Raw genomic sequence first — 25,474 nt, 5'->3', positions numbered from 1 at the left:
GCTTTGACTTAGAAGAAAAAGTAAGGTTCTAGTCCTCATGGCTGTAATGATAGGCTTGGAAATTTGAGGGGCAATTATTGAGTGTCAGGGATATTCAATAAGAGGACCTTGACTAGATTTCCCAAAAGTCTGGGGAGATGGCTTAGCAGCTCTACATAGCTGCTGAATCTCTGTGGCCAGCAGAAGCAAAGCAATCATGCTAATTAAGTGCTTATTACTATAACACCCATAATTGCCAAATTCTGCTTCCCTTAGTGCAGAATTTTGCGCTCTCTTAGCACAGGATTTAGGTTGTTCTGTTTTTTAACATTTTTATAAGGCATATTCCATCCTGACTAGTACATCCGGACAAGCTACTTTATGTGAAGCAAGTATAAAATGGTAGAATTATGAGGAGCATCACGCATTGGTGTGTATGTGTGTGTTTTACTCATAACATCTTCATAACTCAAAAACTCATTACTGTAAAATCTGCTGGGTATCCTCCAACATAGAAAACTACATCATCAGGATCCAGATTGAGAAGAGTGTGACTGCTCCCAGCATCTGTATAAGAAGTTCCTAGGTTTGACGGTGCAGAAGAGGTTGCACCCTTAACGTAATCCAAGTTTGCATACTGGTATATTCTAAAAAGGAAAAGAAGATAACACAGAAGTTAAAGATCTCAGGATGCAAGTTCAAACATTAACACTGTGAGGGGCTATATTTATCCCCGTACCTCTCAAACTTCACATGATCCATAACTGCGTCCTTGGTGTCACTCTCGTACACTGGTTCAAGCACTTCTTCTTCAGCTGTGTTGCCTCCTAGGCTGTAGGCCCAAAGAAGTCGACCATCTCGAACAGCCATGCCTATATAATCTTTGGAACTCTAAAAACAGAAGACATTTAAGTGGATAATTAAGGGGACTACGTCACATATTACAATCTTCCTCTGCAAGGATAATCTCAGTGTAACCATTGCTCATCTCTACCAATGTAGAACCAAAAAACATTCACACTGAACTGCAGAGATTAGACAACTCTTCCTTCCATACAGAGATAATCTGTCATGTGTGAAGTGGTGCTTAATTACTGCTCAATAATCAGAAATAAACATTAGCTAGCATCCAGACTAAGATCTACTAAAATTAATGCGACTGATTGATTTCAATGATGCATAGTTAAGACTAACTAGTTCAGATGCTGCCTCTTGCAAAATCATTTCAGGAGGCTTCAGTGGTTCATAGGAAAGTTTTTTGTCTAGCATCTTGACCTTCATTTTCGGAAACATTATCAATTCTGCATGAAAAGTGTGAACAAATTTTATTCATTGCTTCAGTTCCCCAAATATGCCTGTTTATACTGAGAGCTTAGTAATATGCAAAAGTATTTAATAAACTGATTAAGTGAATCACTAAACCATTTAGCTGATCATTCAACTACAATTTTTTAAAATCAGGCAGACAGCCTAATTTACAGTGTTTAAACAATATGGTGGCTTTTCTAGAGACGAAGATCCACTCATTCTCATTGTGCAGCCTGTAATGGGGTCCATCTCCATGTATAAGCAGGCACACAAATCTCACAGGCAAATACAGAGCTGCACGTATCACATGAAAAAGAAAAATCTCCAAATCTGGCACAAATTTGCATCATCTACTTTGGATTTATTTACTTTTACTTATATACTCACATTATGCAAATCACTGGATTCACAATTAGGAACAAGGATATTACAAAATGGAGAAAGAGAAAGGTCTGTGGATCTGCATAGACTGGGCAGTAGGAAGTACAAGAAAAGGGAATAGTAGTCATTGTAGGAGAATGGGGCGCTTTCCAGATTAGCTGCTCAACAGCAGCAAAATACTTCCATTCAGGCAAATCGCATTTGAAACAAAAAAAAGCAGGGGGAGCAGTCTCGTGGAAACGAACAACCCACAAAAACAGCAACGTTTTTACGCCGGATACATGACATCATAGCACTATATCGCAGTGATTAAATTCAAAACAAAGCATTGGAAATGTGAATGGCACCCTGCTGTCAGCATAGGGACAGCGGGGTCAGAGCACAGGAAGTGAGGAAGCACACTTCTGATATCTGCCGTGACCCTATTGCAGGGTGTAATCTGGAAAGCACCCAGGAGGTTAAGTTAAAGCCTACTACTAGTGAATCAATGGTCATTCTCCCATGCAGCCCTCCGTCTCTAGCTTCTAAACGTTCACCAGATTCTGCTCACATATTTACAAGGTATTTTACACAATGAGAAATTAATTATGTAAGAAACCATAATATAAATAATGGGGTTATTTGTATACCAATTATTTATAATAGAAAAATACCTACATTTTTGTTACCCAGGTACATGACAAACATGTTGGACGTCTGCCGCCGTGGGCTGTCCAACCTTGAGAGGGGTCTTTGAAGGAAGAAAGCAAGGGAAGTATAGCCCTTTAGATCATCAAGAATGTCTGGAGGTCGAACCTCAACCCCAGAACTGCCATTGAATCTCATGGGAATAGCAACCTATTAAGAATAAAAGTTAACATGATATTCGTGAGAATCAAAACAAAAAGGCAACATTGCTATAAATCTGGCTTACGACAGCTTTGAGGAGTCATGAATGAATGTGACAACACCTAGATATCAATTATATTGTCAAAATGACAGATTACAAACAGCAAGTAAGAGTAACTGGCCCTATCCACCCCCAGCACAGTACTTCCAGTGACTGTTGCTGGTGTCTATCTTATGTTTCTATTAGATTGTGAGCCCTTTGGGGACAGGGATCCATCTTATCTTATTTATTTATTATTTCTCTATGTAAACCGCCCTGAGCCATTTTTTGAAGGGCGGTATAGAAATTGAATTATTATTATTATTATTATTATTATTATTATTATTATTATTATTATTATTATTATAGAATAGGATAAGTTCACACAAACTAGTGAAAATTATATTATCTGGATTATGTACTTGGGCATATGACTGTGGTAAAACTTCCAAGCCAATCAGCTGCTTACACAGAGACATACATTGTTGCTGTAAGCTCAGAAATGGTGACAACCATGCCCATGCAAGCAATCATAGTTGCATCCCACTACCCATTAGCATGTCTCCACTCAGTTGTTTACCAAGGTATATGACCACCTGGAGAACACAGGACCTGTTTAAGCAAAATAGCCTCTCATCTTGTTGATAAATTGCTTAGCTTTGCAAAACTTTAATAAGTTTTTCTAAAGTCTGAGAGATATGGAAATCTAGGTTATAATAATGAGTAAAAGTATGACATAATTCATCTGAATAGCTCTTAGGAGACATTACAGCATCTGAGTGGAGAGGAATAATATATTCTGCAATGAACATTTCTTAAATGGAGGAGAAGCAAGTAACTGAAGTTCACTTAATGTGGGTTGCCCTGTATTATTAGTGTGGAGGGAGAAAAATAGTACTGAGATATGCTGCTACCAAGTGGAAACATGGTATTTCTTCCATGCTCTCTACAAACAAGTATAGGGATATTTTTAAGCACTTGAGTTCTCACCACTTTCATGAAGGTATAGTAAACAATAGGGCTGTGCAAATATTCAGCTCCAAATACCCAAGCTGAATAATCCACACAGCCACCTACATACCCCTCCAGTACCAAGCAGAGGCAACCATTCTCACTACTCCCCTCTATCCACTGGTGTGCTTTTCCCAGTGCCAGTGGAGTCCCTTTAAGAGAAATGGAACCCAGTGAAGACTGGAAAGTCACATGGGAAGTGCTGGGAAGTGGAGTCCATGCCAGCAATTTCCCCATAAAGTTCTATGAAGCAAAGCAAATGCTAGAAAAAAACTCCATTTCCCAGCCCTCCCCAAATACCTTCCCTGATGTTGCTGGGAAGATGTTTCTCTTTAAGAGGCTCCACCAGTGCTGGGAAAAGCACAGCAACGTATGAAAGTAAGAGATGGGAATGAGCTGCTTCTGCACAGTGCCAGGGAGACTGGGTGGATTATGTGGCACCAAATATTTGTACAGGCCTAGTAAACAGCATTTGAATTCAAATCTAGTGTTCTCCTCTTTGTGACAGCTACCTTGCATTCTGAATAATCATACCTGGTCTTTATATTAAGGGTGGATTCACATGACCAGTTCTGGCAACTGAGGTAATGTTATTAAATGCAGTCTTCCCTGTGATTGTCTGTTCACAATGAGAAGCTCTTTTTCTGAGAATTGCTACTTTTGGCCTGTCCTAAAGCCTCTTCTCTCCAAAATTATCCTTGCCAGCCTGAAACAGCAGGCCAAACGTTCCCAGGATCAGCATAAATGACTGTTGAACAACACACACACACACACACACACACACACACACACACACACACACACACACACCCCAAGCTAGTAGATACCAATTTCCTGCCCATACTCAAGCAGTAGAGTATTAAGACAGCTCTGGGGATGCTACCATCCAGACATGTCCTGGCCTTAAAAATTATCTATCTATCCATCCATCCATGCCAAATACACCTTGGTATCATCAATCATTTTCTTTAAATGTGGAAATGGAGCCAGGCTCTTGGGCAAACATGCAATGACGGATGAAGAGGAAAAAGAGGAGGCAGCAATGAAAAGTTCTGCCACACACCTTGTTTGCAGCATCTCTAGCCTGCTGGATGAGCTCTCTGATGCGGTTGAGATTCTCAGATATGTTACCGATCGGCATTAGTTGTTGGTTGATGCTCGTAATTTTGTCAAACAGACCCGGGAGGATATTTGTCAAGTTGTTTACTGTTGGTAAAATTTAAAGAAGTGGGGAAGAGGGGAATGGAAGAACATTAATATTTTAAAAGGTAAATTTGAGTCCCAATCTCCACATTTAACTTTTTGGAAATAGTGGGACCCATTCCATTCTTACTTTGGCTGGTGTCAAACCAATCGTTTCGCACTGAAATAAAGCAGTTTTACTTTGATGCATGATAATACAAAGAACTGGGTTCTTTATTGCTTTGTTAGCTCTGCGTAGTTGCCCAGAACCATTTGATTAGCCATTGTTTGAAAGAATATGCTGGTCTAGATGGATCTTCAGCAGGAGCACTTTTCATTCTGTTGGTTTTACAAACTACACTCTCCAATTGCACAATTGCTTTTCTCCTCTAAAATTATTATTAAAGTGTTTCATTTATTTATGGTTTATTATTATTTATTCATTCATTCAATTTTTATACCGCCCTTCCAAAATGGTACAATTAAAACAAAACCAATAAAATCAGTTAACAATTAAAACTGAAATTATAAAACAATATAAAACAACAACAATTAACACTTAAATCATAAAACAACAATTAAACAATCACAACAATTAAAAAGCCCTGAAAATCAGGTTACAACATTAAAACCAATTGCAACTATTTAAAAATCAAGCAGAAGGTTGCTTAATTTCTAGATATTAGTGACACTTCAGTTAGGTCAGCTTACTAATTACCAGTTCCTAATTGACCGAGCAAAGAAATGCTCTGTTCCTCAACACAGAGCAGATAGAATGATTGGTTAGCTTCCAGGAGCCTCTTCTTCCTTTATCTGCTCAGGATAGAAGCAAGAAAGGATATAGCTACGCCCAATTAACATGATCATTCTCCTGATATGCGAGGACAGAACTGGGCATTACAAAGAATTGACAGGGCTGGTGCTGGAAGTGACAGCCCTGTGTCAAATTCCTGTTCCAAATTGTCAAGTTCAACTTATCTCAGGTCCTGACATCAGTACGATTTGTGTGGTGCAGTAGGGAAATGCTTGACTAACAAGCAGAAAGTTGCTGGTTTGAATCCCCACTGGTACAGGGCAGCAGCGATAAAGGAAGATGCTGAAAGGCATCATTTCATACTGCATGGGAGGAGGCAATCGTAACCCCCCCCCCGTATTCTACCAAAGAAAACCACAGGGCTCTGTGGGCGCCAGGAGTCAAAATCAACTCGACGGCAAACTTTACCTTGACCACTCCTCCACACCATTAGCAACTCTCCAGGGCTTCAGGCAAATGTCTCTTCCAACCCTACCAGGAGATGCCAGGGATTGTAATGGGGACCTTCTACATGCAAAGCAAATGCTCTGCCACTGAGTTACAGCCCTACCACTGCTCCATACTGCTGGCAGAGATAGGGTAACACACATAATAATGAACCCGACAGCCCCAAGGGGGAAAGGAGGTCAGTATGGGATGATTCTTTAAAACGTTCTTTGTAACTCCTCTGAGTTGTGACATTATCCCAAATTTGTGGGGTACATTCAAATATTCAAGATTCAGGGACTTTAGATGATGACCTTTCCTGAGAATTTCTAGCAATACTCAGGTCCGTAAGAGGTGTGTTTGTTAAGTGTGAACAACTATATCATGAGCTTTCAAGAGCAACACTGCCTCTTTCCCTTTTATATAAAAACCACCAGAAGCAAATGGTAATATCAGCCTCACAAGGTTGGAAGAGATTCAGGAAGCAAATGAATTATCTACCTGAATTGTTTACATCTGTCAAAGCCTTGTTGAAGTCGGCACTAGATGTCCTTTCATACGAACCCTTTATATTTTCAACATCTGTTTTAATTGGATTCAGTTCATCTAATATATTAGCAGTAATATCATTGGCATTTTGAACCATGTTTTTTGCACTGGTGATCAAGCTCACTGTCTCATCTAGTAGAAAGGAAAAGATGCACAAAAATTCATGTTAACATTTTCCTCTGTTATTTTAAAATAATAAAAGAATAACATCTGTCTTTCATATTGTGTTGCTTGTGGTTAACACTATTCCCCACTGTTGCCCCACATTAGTAGGGAAAGTTCACATAAAGTAACATACCTCTGTTTATCCCCTGGATGCTATTTTGGAAAGTTAGAAGGTCTCCCTGTATCTCTTTTTTTTTGCTCTCAGCATCTGCAAGTTCTCTCTTTATATCTGCAAGGGCTGGACTGACTTCTGCAAAAAACAAAACAAAACCTGCTGTAAATCAGCCGGGTAATTATGCATAGTACTCACTTTCTGGTGAAGCTTCACAACTTTGCTATCTACTCATTTTTAATGTAGAGGTGAGGTGGCTCCATCATAGTCAAATGTAAACCTAATGGAATTAGGCCAAATGTAAGCCTAATGGAGTTTGTTCTCCTTTTTTATTTGGATGAGCATTGGATATACTCAGGAAATCTGAAATTCCACATTGTTTTCAACAAGAGAATAATTTTCCATGGGATAGTATAGGGGATAGAAGAAAGAAGATTTTCCAGCTAGTTAAAGTAGCTAACTGAGAACTAAGCTAGATCACGGATATTTAGAATCTTCTTGCATATCACCCGCTAAACAGTCAGTAATATACTTGTGCCATTTGAGCTATGGGCAGACTGGTACTGGATGATTTAAATCATGCAAGGCCAACTTCTGTATTTTCAGGATTGTTCTGAAAATACACAGTGTTCTTAGGGTGGAAGTGTATTTTGCTGCACATCTCTGCCCCTTTATGGGTCAAGCTCTATAGTAATCTCTCCAAATAACTATTGGGTAAAGACATTACATACAAATCCTAAAGAACTGCCACATTAAACATTGGAGTTCTTCTAACTCTCAAGATAAAATACAATTTATGTTTTAGAATAATCTTTTTCTCACAGGTCAAGCTACAGACAAACTTGGATTGAAAATTATTAAGATAATAATAATAATCCAGATATAATAATAACAATAATCCAGAATAAGTCCAGATAAAATTGTCTCATGGGCTAGATTTAGCCCATGGGCCATTAGAACCCATCCCTGACTTGGAAGTCTTCAAGCTGTTTCAGATATGAAGTTGTCTGTCTTATCCTGAGTCAGATATTTAGTCCATCCAAGTCCAAGTATTATTGTCTACACTTACTGGCAGCAGTTCTCCAGGATTTCAGACAGAGATTTCACCAAGCCTACTTAGAAGAAGTCAGGGATCTAATCTGGGGTTTTCTAAAAGCAAAGCAGGTGCTCAGCTACAACCCCCTAACATTTCTGAAGTGGTAATATCCTGACAAAGTAACAATACCACTGCAGTATCATGTTGAAAGCTCTGTTTCTCTGAAATTGCTCCCATGTGAAAGTCACTGCATATACAGGTGAAACTCGGAAAATTAGAATATCGTGCAAAAGTCCATTAATTTCAGTAATGCAGATTAAAAGGCGAAACTGATATATGAGACAGACGCATTACATGCAAAGCGAGATAAGTCAAGCCTTAATTTGTTATCATTGTGATGATCATGGCGTACAGCTCATGAAAACCCCAAATCCACGATCTCAGAAAATTAGAATATTACATGGAACCAAGAAGACAAGGATTGAAGAATAGAACAATATCGGACCTCTGAAAAGTATAAGCATGCATATGTATTCAGTACTTGGTTTGGGCCCCTTTTGCAGCAATTACTGCCTCAATGCGGCGTGGCATGGATGCTATCAGCCTGTGGCACTGATGAGGTATTATGGAAGACCAGGATGCTTCATTAGCGGCCTTCAGCAATTCTGCATTGTTTGGTCTCATGCCTCTCATCCTTCTCTTGGCAATGCCCCATAGATTCTCTATGGGGTCAGGTCAGGCGAGTTTGCTGGCCAATCAAGCACAGTACACTGTATACTTTTCAGAGGTCCGATATTGTTCTATTCTTCAATCCTTGTCTTATTGGTTCCATGTAATATTCTAATTTTCTGAGATTGTGGATTTGGGGTTTTCATGAGCTATACGCCATGATCATCACAATTATAACAAATTAAGGCTTGACTTATCTCGCTTTGCATGTAATGCGTCTGTCTCATATATCAGTTTCACCTTTTAATTTGCATTACTGAAATTAATGGACTTTTGCACGATATTCTAATTTTCCAAGTTTCACCTGTACAGTCAGAGCAATGCCTTTTGTCTGATTTAGTAACTTTGGAAGTTTTCACATGAGGCAAGAACAAATCCAGACGAATGTCTTTCAGAATCATGAGGATTTTACCAGCTCTATAAAAGATTGCGTGAATAAACTTTTAATGAGATAACGTTGGGAACACCAGCGTTAGCACTTTATAAGCTTTTATCAACCTCACGCTACTTGTTTTAGATTGTGAGCCCTTTGGGGACAGGGATCCATCTTATTTATTTATTATTTCTCTGTGTAAACTGCTTTGGAAACTTTTGTTGAAAAGCAGTAAATAAATATTTGTTGTTGTTTGTTGTTCAAGATACCCTGTAATTTCTTCTCTGCTGCCTGTGCTTGATTTAATAGATCGCCACTGTTGGTCTTCAGTCTCTTGGCCCTTCCTGCCAGGTCTTTGCTCTCCATTGTCTGAAAATGAAGCATTGTCTTGTAAGGTACTCTTAAAAAGTAAGAACACACCAACATAAGTTTAAATTCATAGTCCAAGCCTTCAGAAGCAAGAGGAGGGAACCGACATTTACTGTAAAAGAAATCAGTGCAAAGAATGATACACAGAGCCGTGGAAATACTGTAGCTCCTTGTTATTGAGGAGCTTTCACTTTCACTTTCACTTTTATCAGGTGTTTGCTATTTTCAGTGGTCGGCATGAGAGGCAGCCCTATGTCAGTCCCAAAAGTGTAGTGTGACATGGTTGGTAAGGAATTACTTAAAACTGTGCCCAGAATGACTTAAAACTGCCCAGAAGTGGTTTTAAGTTATTCTGCAGCAGCCCTGTGCTGTCACGGCTGTCAGCAACCCTGGCAGGTCTTGAACATCAACGTAGGGCTGCCCATCATGGCCCAAGGGTGTAACTTACAAAAATATACTGCTGTACAACCTCCATTCCTTTCAAAAAATACTTCTATGCAAGCCCCAATTAATTATATTACTATTGTCCTTCCGTCTGTGGTGTTACAGGGGAGGTTTACTACATACAATTCCATTGGTTAACTGAACCTGCTCTTGTGGTGAAGGTGTGACTGAATTGGTTCAACATGTTTTGTTATATTGTTCTTTTTATAAAGATTGCCATAATAGACTCATAACTCCTTTATTACTGATTTTTCCTAGTTGAGAAGATGAATTTTATGTTATCCTCCTGACATATAAGAAGCCTGACATCATGAACCATGTGGCAAAATGTTGTGTGTTGGCTGTCAAGATTTGACAGCAATTAACGGCCGGTTTGACTAATAATAGCCATGATTAGGTGTTGCTAAGTTTTCTTTTTGTGGTAGTAAGATTTAATTCGAATATGGTATTATTCTTTTGTAATTGTATATGTATCTGGATATTTGGTTGTAATAAAATGACTTGACATATTGCTACTACTATTTCTATCCTGTTTTTCAATACAAAAGTTCTCAAAGCAGTCTACATAGAAAAAGAATAAGAAGATGATTTTCTGTCCCCAAAGGGCTCACAATCTAAAAGAAACACAAGGTAGAAATCAGCAACAGCCATTGGAGGGATGCTGTGCTGGGGTTGAAAGGGCCAGCCTCTCCCTGCCGCTAAAGAATCACCACTTTGAAAGATGCCTTTTTGCCTAGTTAAGCAGGGGTTTTGCATTGAACATTTGCACTGAAAAGTGATATATAAACAGTAGGAGAGTAATAGTAGTAATAGTTATATTGGTTGTCAAAGTGTATGGAACACATCTGCAGTGTTGGAGAATGATGCCCAATGTGTTTTGGAGAGAGGGACTAAATGCCTCATCCACAACCTGGTTCTGAATCCTGGGGCTCATAACAATTAAATGAGACTGTGCCTGTGATTTTTTTTTATCACAGCTAGCCAATTGAATGTTGCTTGCCCTCATATATGTATGGTTAAGAACAAGGCTGTCCCTAGTAAATCTGAGTGCTGTCAACGTGTTTTTCCAAAATTAATTAATAACTAACTGGCCCGGGCATAGAGCATCTGTGCCTCTAGTTGTCCCTTCCCACCCCCTTCCTCCCCCTCATTCTCGGCTCTCCCCCCATTCTCAGCCCCCTTGGCCACCACCGCTTTCTCCCCACCCACCCCCACCCCTGCTGCCGGCTGCCGCCACTTTCTCTCCCCCTCCTGGCAGCTCGTTCACGAACTCTCATGAGAGCTGTCACACACAAGATTAGCCACGGGTACATCTTAGCAAATTAGATAGATAGATAGATAGATAGATAGATAGATAGATAGATAGATAGATAGATAGATATAGATAGATAGAGATGCTCAGCATTTGTATAGCACTTTCAGGTGTTCAAGAGCACTTCATATGTATTATTCTGTTGCTATCCTTATACCAATTCTGTAAGGTAAGTAAGCATTATTATCCCCATATTGTAGTTGGAAAACTAAAGTTTGTGACGGAGTGGCTTGCCTAAGGCCCTCTAATGAGTTCATGGCAGGAGAGAGCTTCAAACCAAGGAAGTCCTGATTCGTAACTCAGTTTCAAAGGCTTTGCACTACATCTGTTCTCACTGGTTTTAGCCATAATGGTTTTCAAAATCATTGCTTTTGACTGCAACAAAAGTTGCATATTCATGACACATACAGTAGCAACATCCCCAAATGTGCAAATAATCAGTTTTGATGTATAATATAAGTCCCCTATATTCCCAGTTATAGCTGCCAAGTCCCAACTAAGACAACTTTAATAGTTCACAGACAGTCAGAACTCTGTACTGGTGCCTCCCATCCTGTTGCTTTAATGGGCCTTCTACCTATTCTTCTCTTTCACTTGCTTTGGGGCCTAATCAGAGTCCCACTTACTAAAGCAGGCAGAGATAGAGCCAAAGCACTGTCGGTGCAAGTGGATGGAAGATGTTTTGTTGCCCCCAAGACTGACTTAAAGTAGAAGACAGACTTTCTAGGATAGGACCTAGCAACCTTATTTTTGAGGGAGGCCCATGCAGAATGTCAGCTCTAGGACCAACAAATCTAATGGCTAAAAAAAACCCCAAATCATGTGATTTTAGAATACTCTTACTGATAAAGCTGAATCTGCAGCACTTCCTGCTCTGTTGGCTGCTGCTTCTGCTGCTTTGATGGTATTAATAATGTTCTCATAGGCAGTAGCAGCTTCCACAGCACAGGTCACCTGTTTATAATTACTGGCATTTTTCATGATCCTGTGAAAGAAGATGTAGAAATACAGAGAGTGTATGGTTAGAACCAATATACCTCAAAACACAATAAAATTAAAAATAACCATTCTAATAGCAGCAAAAAATCAGACATGAAACAAAGACAGCAAGCCAGGAGTTCCGCAAAAGTCAAACACTACTAACTGAAGGCCTGTCAAAATAATCAAGTCTTCAAACACTGCTGAAAGACAGGCAGGCTGGGAGCCTAATTGATTTCTTAGGACAGGGAGTTCCACAGCCTCAGGGGCTACCACTACTCTCGTATGCCAACGGAACCTCTGAGGGAGGTGGGATGTCCAGAAGCCTTCTAGGGCCAATCTTAATAGTTGGCAGATTCATATCAGGGAGGAAACAGTCCCTTAGGCATCCTGGTCCAAACCTGCTTAGAGCTTTCATGTAATGAACACTACTTTGAATTGTGCTCGAAAATGGTAATCAAGTTGGAATAACAATGGTGTACCATGTTTCCAAAATTATATTATGTGTGTGTGCATACACACACACACACACACACACACACCATCTTGTTTTTGCAAAATAAGAAAGGCCACAGTTCAGCCAGAGTTCTTCTAAATTTCACTGATTCCATTTGGAGAAAGTTCAGCATGTCCATTCAGATCAGTGGAACTTAAGCATGCTTAACTTTAGTTGGATCATGCCCAAAATTAGAGTATCACCGTTGAATAGGAAGGAAAGAACAGAATTTACCATTTACATTATAATGTATACATTCATTCTGTCAAAACTGGGGCCTCTCCTGCAGACCCAGGAGACTTATGGTTTAATATCTTGGAGTTTCTACAGAGAATACACAGAAATCTGCGGTGCATGAAATCATATCATTGACTCATCCAGCTCAATATGCCTACACTGACTGGCAATTCTCCGGGGTTCCAGAGAGGGGCCTTTCCAAGCCCTGCCTGGAGACATCAGGGATTGATTCTGGGACTTCCTGCAGGCAAAGCAAATGTCCTTCCTAGAGGTGCACCTCGGCAATTCTGGAGCCTGGACCTAAGGACCGTTGGAGCAGCCGCCGCCCCCTCCCCCACCGCTGGAGGCCCCCCCTGCAAGTTAAGCATCACCCCCCCTTTACACACACACACACACACACACACACACCGTGACATAGGCAGTATTTTTAACATGTGGGTCCTTGAGGGCACAAACAGCAACTGAACTCATAAAAGTATGTAAGGATATAAAACAGGCATATTTATGCAAATATGCAATTAACAGAAACATTTCAACATGCAACTTAACATATTCCCATCCCACATATTTATTTCCCCACTCCATCTCTAAAGCACCTGGTGCAGGTCACAATTGCACACGGCCGCCCGGTGTAGTGCGGGCTCGCGGCACAGCGACCACACCACCCAGGACAAACTAAAGAGTATTTGGGGGCTTCCAGGTGATGTGGAGGCCCTGGAATTCAGCCCCAAAATCCAGAGGTGAGAGTGCCTCTGGTTCTTACATTGAGAAACAGTTCTTCCACTGTTCCCCAGGGCTGAGAACATGGAAATTGTTGAAGGAGTTGTGGTTCTGGTGACAGGCAAAGAGAAATTTAAGCAGAAGGAGAGCAAAAATTGTTGTGTACATGGCATTCTTGGGAAACATTTCAGATGCAATCTGAAGAGAGCATGGCTCTTTGTCTCTGTATGAATGTGGTCTTTCAGAAGAGATGCCAGATTTCAGATCATGATTCAGTATAATAATCTCTCCCCAACTCCATCTTTAAATAAGCTCTCACACATACAGGATAAGCTCCTCTTTCTTCTGCCTTTACAGCTTACCATTAACACTGGAAACATAGCATCCAATGTACAATACACTTAAGCAAAACACACAGTATTCTTAAGCTGTTCATCAGCAGAAATGAAAACATACTCATCTAATTGTCTTGCCAAGTCTTGTAAATAACTGGCATGTTCTTCTGCTCTCACCACCAGAGGCTCCTTCTTGGCTGACAAAGAATGGCTTTTCAGTTTTTCACTGAGATCCTTCCTTGCTCCGTCCAACTGGGCAGCCAAATTTTCATATTCCTAGTTTGAAAGACAAATGCTGTTTTTGCTGTGACACGCACATATTGCAAAACAAGAAATAAATGGCACTCTTATCTTTTGTCTGCTTTAGCTTTTCATGCAAATCCTGATGCTGGCATGCTTCTGAGCACAGCAGAGGATTAAGCATAGCAAATTAGACAAAGAAGAAATACATGCTTTTGAAAAACTTGTATTTTGTGGGCAGCAGCCAGCCTACAAAAATCAAGTAATTTATTGCAACCTATTTTTTATTTCCATTACAATGACAGAGTCAATCCTCGCTCTTCACAGAATTAAAGTATTACTTCTTCAATACCTCTTTACTCCTCTGCAGCAATCCAAATATACTGTTTGCTTGAGACAAGGATGCTTCAGCGGAACTCAGACGATCCAAGATATTGTTCTGTTGCTTAATCATCTCTTCAGTCCGTCTCTAACAAAGCAATGAAGAGCATACTGAATTAGGTTAACTTCATAAAAGAAAGCTCTCAGGTTTGGAGAGCTGTAATGAATGTACCCAACTGCATAGCAACAAGGGGCATAAGCCAAGCAAAGGATTCCTTTTGGGAAAAGGTGCAACATGTTTATAACTATGGGTTGTACTCAACCTGAGTCATCTATGCCCATCAGAAGTACAAATGTAGAAAGAAGGAAACAGGGCATTTGGTCTCACCTCTGAATTCCCATTCTCAGTGGTTTCAGTGGGCAGTTTTCAGTTTTGGGATAGGACCTCTGCTTATCAGACAAGCAAGAATATATTCCAAATCATCATCAAGGGGAAGGGTTACCCATCAACTCCCAGATCATGCCTTGAAAAACCTCCAAACTCACTTATATTTACAACTGACATAGCACATATAGTGGTTAACAAGAAGAACAGTATGAGGTTGTTCTCACAACTGCTGGGGTTAAGGCAGGCTGGGGGGAACCCAGGATCTCACCTTCCTTCTCCCAAGCGACTGCCATTCATTCCGAGTGCTGTTGCCTGCACGCCGACCCAAACGGCACCAAAGCAAGTGGTGCAGCACTCCAGAGCTGGGGGACGGCGGGAGGACGATTGGCATCTGGGATTCCCATGAGCAGTATGGTAGACTTAGGTGAATACTTGCTGCTGGGTTGTTTCTTCCCCCGGCTCTATGGTGAGTATGGCTGCTGGCAGTCCGAAAGGAGCTGCTAGCAACCCACTCACCCACATCATCATCATCATTATCAATGTCGTTATTACATTTTATATCCTGCTCTTCCTCCAAGGAGCCCAGAGTGGTGTACTGCATACTTAAGTTTCTCTAAACAACAACCTTGTGAAGTAGGTTAGGCTAAGAGAGAAGTGACTGGCCCAGAGTCACCCAGCTAGTATTATGGCTGAATGGGGATTTGAACTCGGGTCTCCCCGGTCCTAGTCCAGCATTCTAACCACTACACCACGCTGGCTCTCACACGAGCCAGGAGTGAGGTAGGAGGCATGCGTGCGCCCTCCTACCTCACTTTTAGCCTGGGTTTAGAACCCGAGCAACCTGGCGGAGGTGTGCCAGGATCAGTCCCAAACCTGGCAGTTCTCACAGTCAGCTCTGCTTCGGCTAGCACTGCCTTTATAACAACCTTTATAACTAGCTTCCAAACTGAGGTGAATACAGAGAACTCACGAGGAGAATATAGAAAGGAAGGTAATGCCTCCGCCGGGTAGCCCAGTTTCTAAACCCACACTGAATGTGAGGTAGGAGGGCACGGGCATGCCTCCTACCTCACTCCCAGCCCATGGGTGAGCCGGCTGCTGGCAGCTCCTTTTAGGCTGCCAGCAGCCATACTCACCATAGAGCTGGGGGATGGAGCAACCCTGCAGCAAGCATTCCCCCAATATACTGCACTGCTCATGGGATTCCCAGATGCCGATCGTCTTCCCCCCGTCCCCCGGCTCTGGAGCACTGCGCCACTTGCTTTGGTGCCATTTGTATCGGCGTGCAAGCAACAGCACTCGGAATGAATGGCAGTCACCTGGAGGAAGCAAGGTGGGATCATGGGTAGGGATGTGCACGAAGTTCTTTCGGCACCGGCGGGGGTAGTCCTTTAAGGGCGGGGGAGGGTGCACTCACCCCTCCCGCCCCATATCCCCCGCCGGCGCTCCGTCACTTTCAAGCCCCTCGGGGCGGCAGCGTTCCTCCCTGCCGCCCCGTTTTCGTCATCGGCCGGAAGTGGCTGGAAGAAGTAACCGCGCGTGCGCCCGTCGCGCGCACCGGCATGGCAGACAGGCACGTGCACACCCGCAATGGGTGTACGCGCGGTTACTTCTTCCGGCCACTTCCGGCCGATGACGAAAACGGGGCGGCAGGGAAGAACGCTGCCGCCCCGAGGGGCTTGAAAGTGACAGAGCGCCGGTTGGGGATATGCGGCGGGAGGGGTGAGTGCACCCTCCCCCGCCCTTAAAGGACTACCCCTGCCGGTGCCGAAGCACCGAAATGGCCCCCGGAGCAGAAACGTTTCGGAGGCCTCCATATGGCCTCCGAAACGTTTCGGGCACAAGCCTAATCATGGGTTCCCCCCAGCCCACCTCAGCCCCAGCAGTTGTGAGAACAACCTCATACTGGCAAAGAGGCACCTTATTAATGTGGTGATTCTCTTTATTTAGCAGGGGGAGAGTAACTGGCCCTAACCACCCCCAGCACAAGTACCTCCAGTGACTGTTGCTGGTGTATATCTTAGGTTTCTTTTTAGATTGTGAGCCCTTTGGGGACAGGGATCCATCTTATCTATTTATTGTTTCTTTGTGTAAATCACCCTGAGCCATTTTTGGAAGGGCGATATAGAAATTGAATTAATAATAATAATAATTAATTATTAATAATAATAATAATAATAATAATAATAATAAGTGGTGATGATGATGATGATGATGATGATGTTACAACATCGGTTGTAAACATAAGTGAGTTTGGAGGGTTTTCAAGGCATGATCTGGGAGTTGATGGGTAGCCACTCCCCTTGATTATGATCTGGAATATGTTTCTGCTTGTCTGATAAGCAGAAGTCCTATCCCAAAACTGAAAACTGTGCCACATTCTATCTGTATTTAATGAAACGTGAATGCATTACAAAACATGCATGCAATTTTAAACAAAACTGTGCCAACGCATCAGGAGATTAACAGTCACTGGAAATAATGTCCGTCCATCATGCAACTGTGTTTGCATAATTTTGTGCACTTAAACAAGAGTGCTCTTAAAAGACAGACAGAACGTTGCACAGTATGTCAGCTGTGCCTTTCCCTCAAGCGGACAGAAAAGGGGCAGCACAATCTCTCCAGATCTATGAAAAAGCAAAATAATATTAGGAAGAGCTAGTCTCTTATGTGAATAGATAGCTAGATGCTAGGTGTCTGGTCAGAGTAGAGATGGTCTCGAGTAGGAAATCTAAGATCTGGGGGCTGGCTAAGTGTTGCATCCTTCCAAAAACTGTAAACATGGGAATGTTGGGAGATGAATTTACCCCACTTAAGACTAAGGATGCTCATGAGTGCAGATAACTGATGCTTCAATGTATTGGTTGGGGGTAGGGGGTGGGATCCAAAGTGGAGTAGCCGCCAGTCAGGATTTTGGCCAGTTTGTTTCTTGGAATTTGACATTTTCTTCAGCTATTTAGCCAGGGAATTTTTTTTTAAAAAAATCAGTATTACCTTAATATCTTCCAACCGGAGTTTGTTCTCTCCATTTAAACCTTCAGCCAGTTTGGTTTGTTCCTTTGCTTCTTTCAAAGATTCATCAAGGTCATTCAATTTGGATTCATATTCATTTAATGAATCCCTTATAGTTTTAATAAGTCTCTGGTTTCTCTCCTGGTGCTTTTGAAGTTCACTCTTTACACGCTCCAGCACTACAACACAGGGACATAGGAGCTGCTTTATACTGAGTCAGACTGTTGGCTCATGCAGTTCAATAGCACCTACACCATCTGCACTATTTTGGAGCTCCGGCCACTCCCATCACCCTCAGCCACAGTGGCCAATAGTCTGGAATGATGGGAGCTGTAATCCAACAACAGTTGGAGGGCCAAAGTTGTGCAGTCTGGCACTGAGGTTCAGACAGGGTCTTCCCCAGTCCTACCTGGAGATGCCAGGGATTGCACCCAGGACCTTGTGACCAGGTGCTTTGGCACTGAGCTACAACCCTTCCCCAAGAGAATCAGAATGGACAAAGCTACAGTACTGGAGAGCAAAATACGACCCAATCCTACCTTCCCTAAGCATAAATGTCACATTGTTGTAGGAGGAGGAACACCCACCCTAGTTAAGCCCTTTCTGATCAGGACTCCAGATCAATGAATTAGTTAATCGGACTGATCATCTACGGCTGGGCTTTTATATACCCATTGTTCGTCTTTGATTTGGATTGCCTGCTTCATTATGTCTAAACTCCCTATTTCCCTTTTGAAAATAATCTATGCTAGAAATTTAGCTTTCTAAGTGTTTTATACCAGTTGTTTTATGGCAGAATCTAAACATATACTCATGAGCCTTAGGATAGTTTCAGACTACTGAGAACTATGACATTTGGGGGAGTGGTGGGGAGGTATGAGGGAGAAGAAAATGAGTGCATGAATACCCATAGCTTATTCCTAAAGACAGAAGTAAAAGTAAAAAGGTAAAGGGTGCCATCAAGTCAATTTCGACTCCTGGCACCCACAGAGCCTTGTGGTTTCCTTTTGGTAGAATACAGGAGGGGTTTACCATTGCCTCCTCCCGTGCAGTATGAAATGATGCCTTTCAGCCTCTACCTATATCACTGCTGCCCAATATAGTACCAGCGGGGATTCAAACTTCCAACCTTCTGCTTATTAGTCAAGCATTTCCCCACTGCACCACTTAAGGTGACAAACCCAGAAGTACCCCTTGTTAAGTAGATTGTTTTGACACCAAGATAGCAACTAGCCTCCAATATCTAAAGCAGTGGTTGCTGATGGCAGTGATCTATCAATTGGTTTAAGGTCTCTTTCTGCCCCTCACCCAAGTCCAGCTCCATGGAGCAGCAAACTCCAACTGAACAGAAAACTGAACACACATAATGTTTGCTATCAAATTGTGCTATTCATGTTCACGGTATATTTCTGAGTTTACCCTGATCAGGGCTTTATGAATAAAGAATAATATCAGAGGGAATAAGAACATAAGAACAGCCCTGCTGGATCAGGCTCAAGGCCCATCGAGTCCAGCATCCTGTTCCGCACAGTGGCCCACCAGATGCCGCTGAAAGCTACAGGCAGGAGTTGAGGGCGTGCCCTCTCTCCTGCAATTACTCCCTGCAACTGGTACTCAGAGGCATCCTGCCTTTGAGGCTGGAGGTGGTCTATAGCCCTCTGACTGGTAGCCATTGATAGACCTCTCCTCCATGAAGTCATCCAAACCCCTGTTAAAGCCATCCAGGCTGTTGGCTGTCACTGTGGCAGAGAGTTCCACAAGTAGATCACACGTTATGTGAAAAAGTACTTCCGTTTGTTGGTCCTAGACCTCCTGGCAATCAATTTCATGGAGTGACCCCTGGTTCTAGTGTTGTGTGAGAGGGAAAAGAATCTCTCTCTCTACACTTTCTCCATGCCATGCATGATTTTATAGACCTCTATCATGTCTCCCCGCAGACGTCTTTTTTCTAAACTAAAAAGCCCCAGGAGTTGTAGTCTTGCCTCATAAGAAAGGTGCTCTAGCCCCCTGATCATCTTGGTTTCCCTCTTCTGTACCTTTTCCAGTTCTACAAGGTCCTTTTTAAGATGTGGTGACCAGAATTGTACACAGTACTCCAAGTTTGGTCGCACCATAGTTTTGTATAAGGGCAATCATGTTCTAGTAATTAAATCACTCATTGCAAAAACCTGTGTTGAGACTAGGCTGCTGCTACAACTTCTTATTACTGAGCATCGAGAGTATACTACATACTTCTGTTAATAATAATTTTAAAAATTGCCATCATAAAGTATTTTGCATTCTCTCCAGAATTTCTTTAACAAATTAAGCAGCAGTTAATCATAAATGCACATAACTTTAAGGCAAAGCAAAAACACAGAACAACATTCCATGTCACTGCTTGCACATTTTAAAGGCCCTGAGCAGGAACACCGTTGACCCTAAGGGAAGAGGAGCGGTTGGGCCAGAAAAGCCCCAAGCCCTGACACCAAGCCTGCTAGCTAGCATACCCCAGAGCCAGAAACCCAGGACTGGCATTCACTAAGCCCGAGTCGTCCAACAAACCAGCCTCTTCTTCCATATAAAGAGCCTCCTGCTCTCCCAAGTCCACATGCCAGCACAGGACAGGAGGAACTTGATGGAGTGGAGGAGAAATGCTGGACACCTGGCCAGAGGACTGCCCTTTTACATGTCTCTACTTGTAAGAGACATGTAAAAGGGCAGTCAAGCTGAGCCTGGGAGAGGGAGTTTGAGCCTGGACACATTTAAGACCTCATTTCAGCTCTGGTCTTTGTGGGAGCAAGCAGCTCACTTGGAGCTCTCCAGGGCCTGCAACCTTGACTACCTTGCCTTGCCTAGGAGGTTCCTGACTGCAGAAGAAGGCAGTTCTTAAGTTCCCACCACCCTGACTCCTTGGAATGCAAAAATGAAAACGCTAGGCAAAGAGGCACGATTATCAACATTCCAGGATGAAGACTTCACATCCTGACTATTAAAGTGTTTGGTTCGTCTCCTCTCTGTCCTTATAAGCCTCAGAACCCATAAGGCTTCTTCATCTCCTGGGTTTGCCCATCCCGCCCCAAGCTAACCATCTGAATGTTACCCCACCATCCTCTTCTTTCCCTTTCACTCCCTAGGGAATGCCTGATATGTGATCAGACCGACGGCTTACTCTCTGCATGTAGTCCCACTGCCACTCTTTAGTTCACATTGTTTTCAACCTCCTTGTGGCCCCAAGAGGAACACACAGGGCCTCTCCAAATGAGGGAAAGGTTTTCCCCATCCACATTATCTGAACAAATCAATGCAGCAGAATCATACCCACCCCCACCCCCACCCCTGGTCTTTGCACAATCATTTCTGCTCTTACAAAGCTGGGCTGCTTTTTTCTCCTCCTCTGCTTCGGTGAGCTGTTGGCCAAAGTTGCGGTTTCGCATCTCGTTTATCATTTGCTGAGCTTTAGCCAGCTCTTTGGCAACATCTCCTGAGGGCACATCAGTTCCTTCCCCAAAAGTATGAGCCATCTGGTCCAGGAGAACTAGGATAGGAAAAAACAAATACAAGTGAATAAACTACTCAGACAGACACAATAGCCCTATTCAGGTGTTCAAATAAAGAATTGCCTGTACATGCCTTGTTAGAAATACTAAAAGCAAGTTGGAAGTCCCGCCCCCGGCACATTGCTCACCACCCTCATTGCTACTCATGGAAATGGCAGCATCTGTGAGGGAAGCACCATATCTGTCATGGCAGGCATTTCCGTGATCACCGTGATCCAGGTTGCCAATCACTGAAGCGCCTACCATCTTGGTTGTAGAGCCTCCCTCTTCGCACAAACGCTGCTGTTTCCATGAGAAGCAACAAAGGAGTTGAGTGGCGTGCTGGGGGTGGGACTTCCGGCCCTGCTTTAGACACTGAACATGAGTACAGCATCTTTACTAAAATGTCTGATTAGGGCACTGGTAATGTAAAATTACTCATTGTGTAATCCTAGTGAAACCACACGTTTACTTTGTCTGGTGCTATTGAATAGAACTGGGTTTTGTATCATAACACAAATTTCACATATGAAGGACTTCAGACCAGGGGCATAGCTACAGGTGTTCACACGTGTCCTGTGAACAACAGCCATCGGGCTCCCAGGAGCTGGCGGGGCCCCGCTATCTGCTGCTGCCTCCACCACAGCAAACCAGCTCTCCGCTTGGCCTCTGTGGGCCCTCCTTGCCACCGTTGCCTCCCTCCCACCACCGTGAATACCTGGCTGTCTGTTGCAGCAGTGAGCAGGAGGATGCAATGTTTCTTCTCTCATGCCAGAGAGAAAGGAACACAGGAACATAGGAAACTGCCATATACTGAGTCAGACCATTGGTCTATCTAGCTCAGTATTGTCTTCACAGACTGGCAGCGGCTTCTCCAAGGTTGCAGACAGGAATCTCTCTCAGCCCTATCTTGGAGAAGCCAGGGAGGGAACTTGAAACCTTCTGCTCTTCCCAGAGCAGCTTCATCCCCTGAGGGGAATATCTTGCAGTGCTCACACATCAAGTCTCCCATTCAGATGCAACCAGGGCAGACCCTGCTTAGCTATGGGGACAAGTCATGCTTGCTACCACAAGACCAGCTCTCCTCTCTCTCCCATCCCCTCACTCGCCGTTCCAAAATCCTGCCAGGAAATAGCTGCCTCCCAGCAGACTCTTGGACCAGCAAGTGAGCGTGGGATGTTTCCTCTCTCACTGCAAGGAAATGCTGCAGCCTCCCACTTGCCGCCACAACAGCTGGCCGGGTAATAGTGGGGATGGGGGGGCGGTGAGAGGAGGAGGAGGAGAAGGAAGAAGGAGGCAGCAGCATGGCAATGCAGGGGGTGGCATGGAGGGGCTAGCACTGGCCCCCAAATACAAGCACCAGGGGGGCAATGGGGGGGGTGAAACACAGGCTGCCATGGGCCTTGCTATGCCTTGTTTAGGACTAGTGCATATACTACGCTTGTTGGGTGAATACTGCTGAAAACGGCATCTGTGTGGTGAACTCTTCATGACTAAGTTGTAATGCTTAGTACCTCCTACCACACATAGTAAAGAAAAGTTGTGCCATCGAGTAGGTGTCAACTCCTGGTGACCACAAAGCCCTGTAGTTGTATTTGGTAGAATACAGGAGGGATTAACCATTACCATCTCCCGTGCAGTATGAGATGATGCCTTTCAGCACCTTCCTATAGCGCTGCTGTCCAATATGGGTGTTTCCCATAGTCTGGGAACCATACCAGCAGGGATTTGAACTGGCAACCTCTTGCTCCCTAGGCAAGTTACTTTCCCGCTGCGCCATTACGCTCATAATATTGCTAATGAACTGCAGCACTTTACATTTATGATGGCTGCTGTTAGGGTGTGGTTAATCACACTGCTTTGAGGACAATCTGCATAGCAATGGTTTCTAAATGTTACAGGCTGGGGGATGAAAAATCAGCACAGAGAAGCTATTTTCAGCAACATTCCTATGGCAAGTATGTTCAACAGCATTTAATATTTTTCAGCACTAGAGAAAACTTTCTCATCTAAGACAAAATGTGTCCATTTTCAGAGAAGTGCACAGTCTTTCAAATTTTCTGTAGTGAATTAAATACACTGAAATGATTCCCACAAAACCAGTTTCAGACTCAAGTAGAATGATATAGATGAACAAAAAGCTACTCTTACCTTTAATATTAATCTCAAGACTCTGTATCTTTGAAATCAAGTCTTTCCCCCTTTGGTTGGTCTTACTGAAAGTATCGAAAAGTGTCTCTGCTTTCTTGTAATTACTTTCAGCCTAAGAAGAAGAAAGAAGAGCGAAGTTAAGGAATCAGAGGCTGCTAAGCAATCGCTGTTTGTTTTTGTTTTTTTTAAAGTATCTGGTATTATCAATTGCCTTCTGAGAACAGTGTGACATAGTTTGCAGACACAGAGCCAGCAGCCACGGCGGCGGCCCTGATCACCCCCCGCCCCCGCGTCTGACATCAGACACGGGGGGCGGGGGGGCAGGGCGTGGTCTGGCTCCCAAATGGAGCCATGCGGCTCCATTTGGGAGTTAGAGTCTGGCCGGCGCTGCATTCGCAGCACGGCCAGGAGTGGCTCTTCCCTGTCTTAAAAGGCAGGGAAGAGTCGCTCCTGGATGTGCTGCGAACGCAGTGGCCATTTAACTCCTGAACAGGGGCCGTGCAGCCCTCGCTCGGGAGCTAAACCCCTGATTGGCGGCGGCCCGGGTTCTTTGAACCCGTTCGCCCAATGTTGGCTCCGCCCCAATAGTTTACTATTAGTTTATGAAATAAGTTGTTGAATTAAAGGTTGACTGATAAAATTTAGAAAGAAAATGTTAAAAGTGCATCCTGTCATGAGATTTGCTTTAACATTTACATCCACAACGTGGTAAAACTCCCTTAGTATGGAAGTAAGAGAAACATTTGGACACATACTGAAGGCAATCAGCTGCCTGCAATATTTACTGACATTTTTATCTGGGTTCATAAAAACTACAGGTAGTATTTTGGTAAAAATAAGCATTCATCAACATTTTCTCACCTGTTGCAATACGTAAAATAAGATTTAAACAGCCCACCTTTTCTTTTAGAGCATTAACATTTTGATTAAGGTCCATCATATCTGTCTCCAATTCATCCACTTTGGGGTCCTGAGTTGTAATAATGGAACGATAGTTGTTCAACAGAATCTGGAAAGAAAGGCAATGCAGAAAAGCATGTATGACTGAGCCCCAAACTGAACCTAAATCATTGTGAAATTGAAGGAAAAAGTATTTTATCTAGACATTAGCTTATATACTGCACAGACATTTGAATATTTGTGCTCATGCAGTTACACAAATGCCAGAATTGTGCAGAGTTGCACAATTGTATGGCCATTATTTCCAATGTCTGTACCACTGCACAACTTCATTCATGCAATTCCAGCCTTTGCACAACAGCAGTTTGCACAACTGCATCAAGGCCATGTTAAAACACCTGCGGGGCTCTCTGGAGTGTGCAAGTCAGCAATCCTAAGTCACTCACATTGGATTCATACATCATGCAACATCTCTTATCTTCAGGAGAGCCAATTCCCCTCTCCGTAGTCCATGAAATCAGTTACTTCTGACTGTGGTAGAAACAAACCAAGATTGGTGATGATGTCCAAACTGACCGATTTTGGTTTACTCCAACCAAACTGCTTCAATGAGATCTGAACCCAAGGTCTGAAGTGTGTTCCAGTTTATTTATAGCAGTTTGGCTAGAATAAACCAAGACCAGTCAGTTCAGATATCACAGTCTATCTTGATTTGTTTCTAACCACAGATGCAAGTAGTATTTTTCCAACTCATGTGCAGGTAGGGGAGTGGGAAGGTGCACTCTCCTGAGCCCAGGAGACATTGCACAGTACTGAGGTTTAAGCTTATTTCCACATGACATCTGAATTCACCCATTGGCTACAGTGCAACACACACATCGGGGAGTAAGCCCCATTTAACTCAGTAGAACTTATTTCTGAGTAAACATGCATAGGACCAGGCTGTTACTATCTAGAAAATGCATTTAGGATTGTAATGATTCAAACGTTTGATGCATCCAGCCCCGGCAAGTGTCAAGATCAGTTGAGACAGCACAGTCCACATGAGGGCTAGGGGAATAGGGGGATAAGGTAGGACATGCAAAACCACAGTCCACATAATGGGCATACAAACACACAC

At 43.0% G+C, this 25,474-nt stretch overlaps 1 protein-coding gene across 4 annotated transcripts in view; it reads right to left on the bottom strand.

The window, feature by feature from the left end:
* The window catches only part of LAMA3 (laminin subunit alpha 3), a 212,716-nt gene that overhangs the window by 26,205 nt on the left and 161,037 nt on the right, over positions 1-25,474 (bottom strand). For all 4 annotated transcript variants that reach the window (XM_053242489.1, XM_053242490.1, XM_053242491.1 and 1 more), the window contains 14 exons: positions 24,353-24,463; positions 23,455-23,566; positions 21,135-21,302; positions 17,768-17,964; positions 14,417-14,533; positions 13,946-14,100; positions 11,902-12,043; positions 9,203-9,302; positions 6,817-6,933; positions 6,471-6,650; positions 4,611-4,753; positions 2,326-2,505; positions 719-870; positions 464-626 (listed from right to left, as the gene is read on the bottom strand). In XM_053242489.1, the coding sequence (XP_053098464.1) occupies positions 464-626; positions 719-870; positions 2,326-2,505; positions 4,611-4,753; positions 6,471-6,650; positions 6,817-6,933; positions 9,203-9,302; positions 11,902-12,043; positions 13,946-14,100; positions 14,417-14,533; positions 17,768-17,964; positions 21,135-21,302; positions 23,455-23,566; positions 24,353-24,463 (2,037 nt within the window). The remainder of the gene's footprint in view (positions 1-463; positions 627-718; positions 871-2,325; positions 2,506-4,610; positions 4,754-6,470; positions 6,651-6,816; positions 6,934-9,202; positions 9,303-11,901; positions 12,044-13,945; positions 14,101-14,416; positions 14,534-17,767; positions 17,965-21,134; positions 21,303-23,454; positions 23,567-24,352; positions 24,464-25,474) is intronic.

Source organism: Hemicordylus capensis, chromosome 4 (genome assembly GCF_027244095.1).
Source record: "Hemicordylus capensis ecotype Gifberg chromosome 4, rHemCap1.1.pri, whole genome shotgun sequence".
Classification (NCBI taxonomy): domain Eukaryota; kingdom Metazoa; phylum Chordata; class Lepidosauria; order Squamata; family Cordylidae; genus Hemicordylus; species Hemicordylus capensis.
This window is presented reverse-complemented; position numbering and strand designations above follow the sequence as displayed.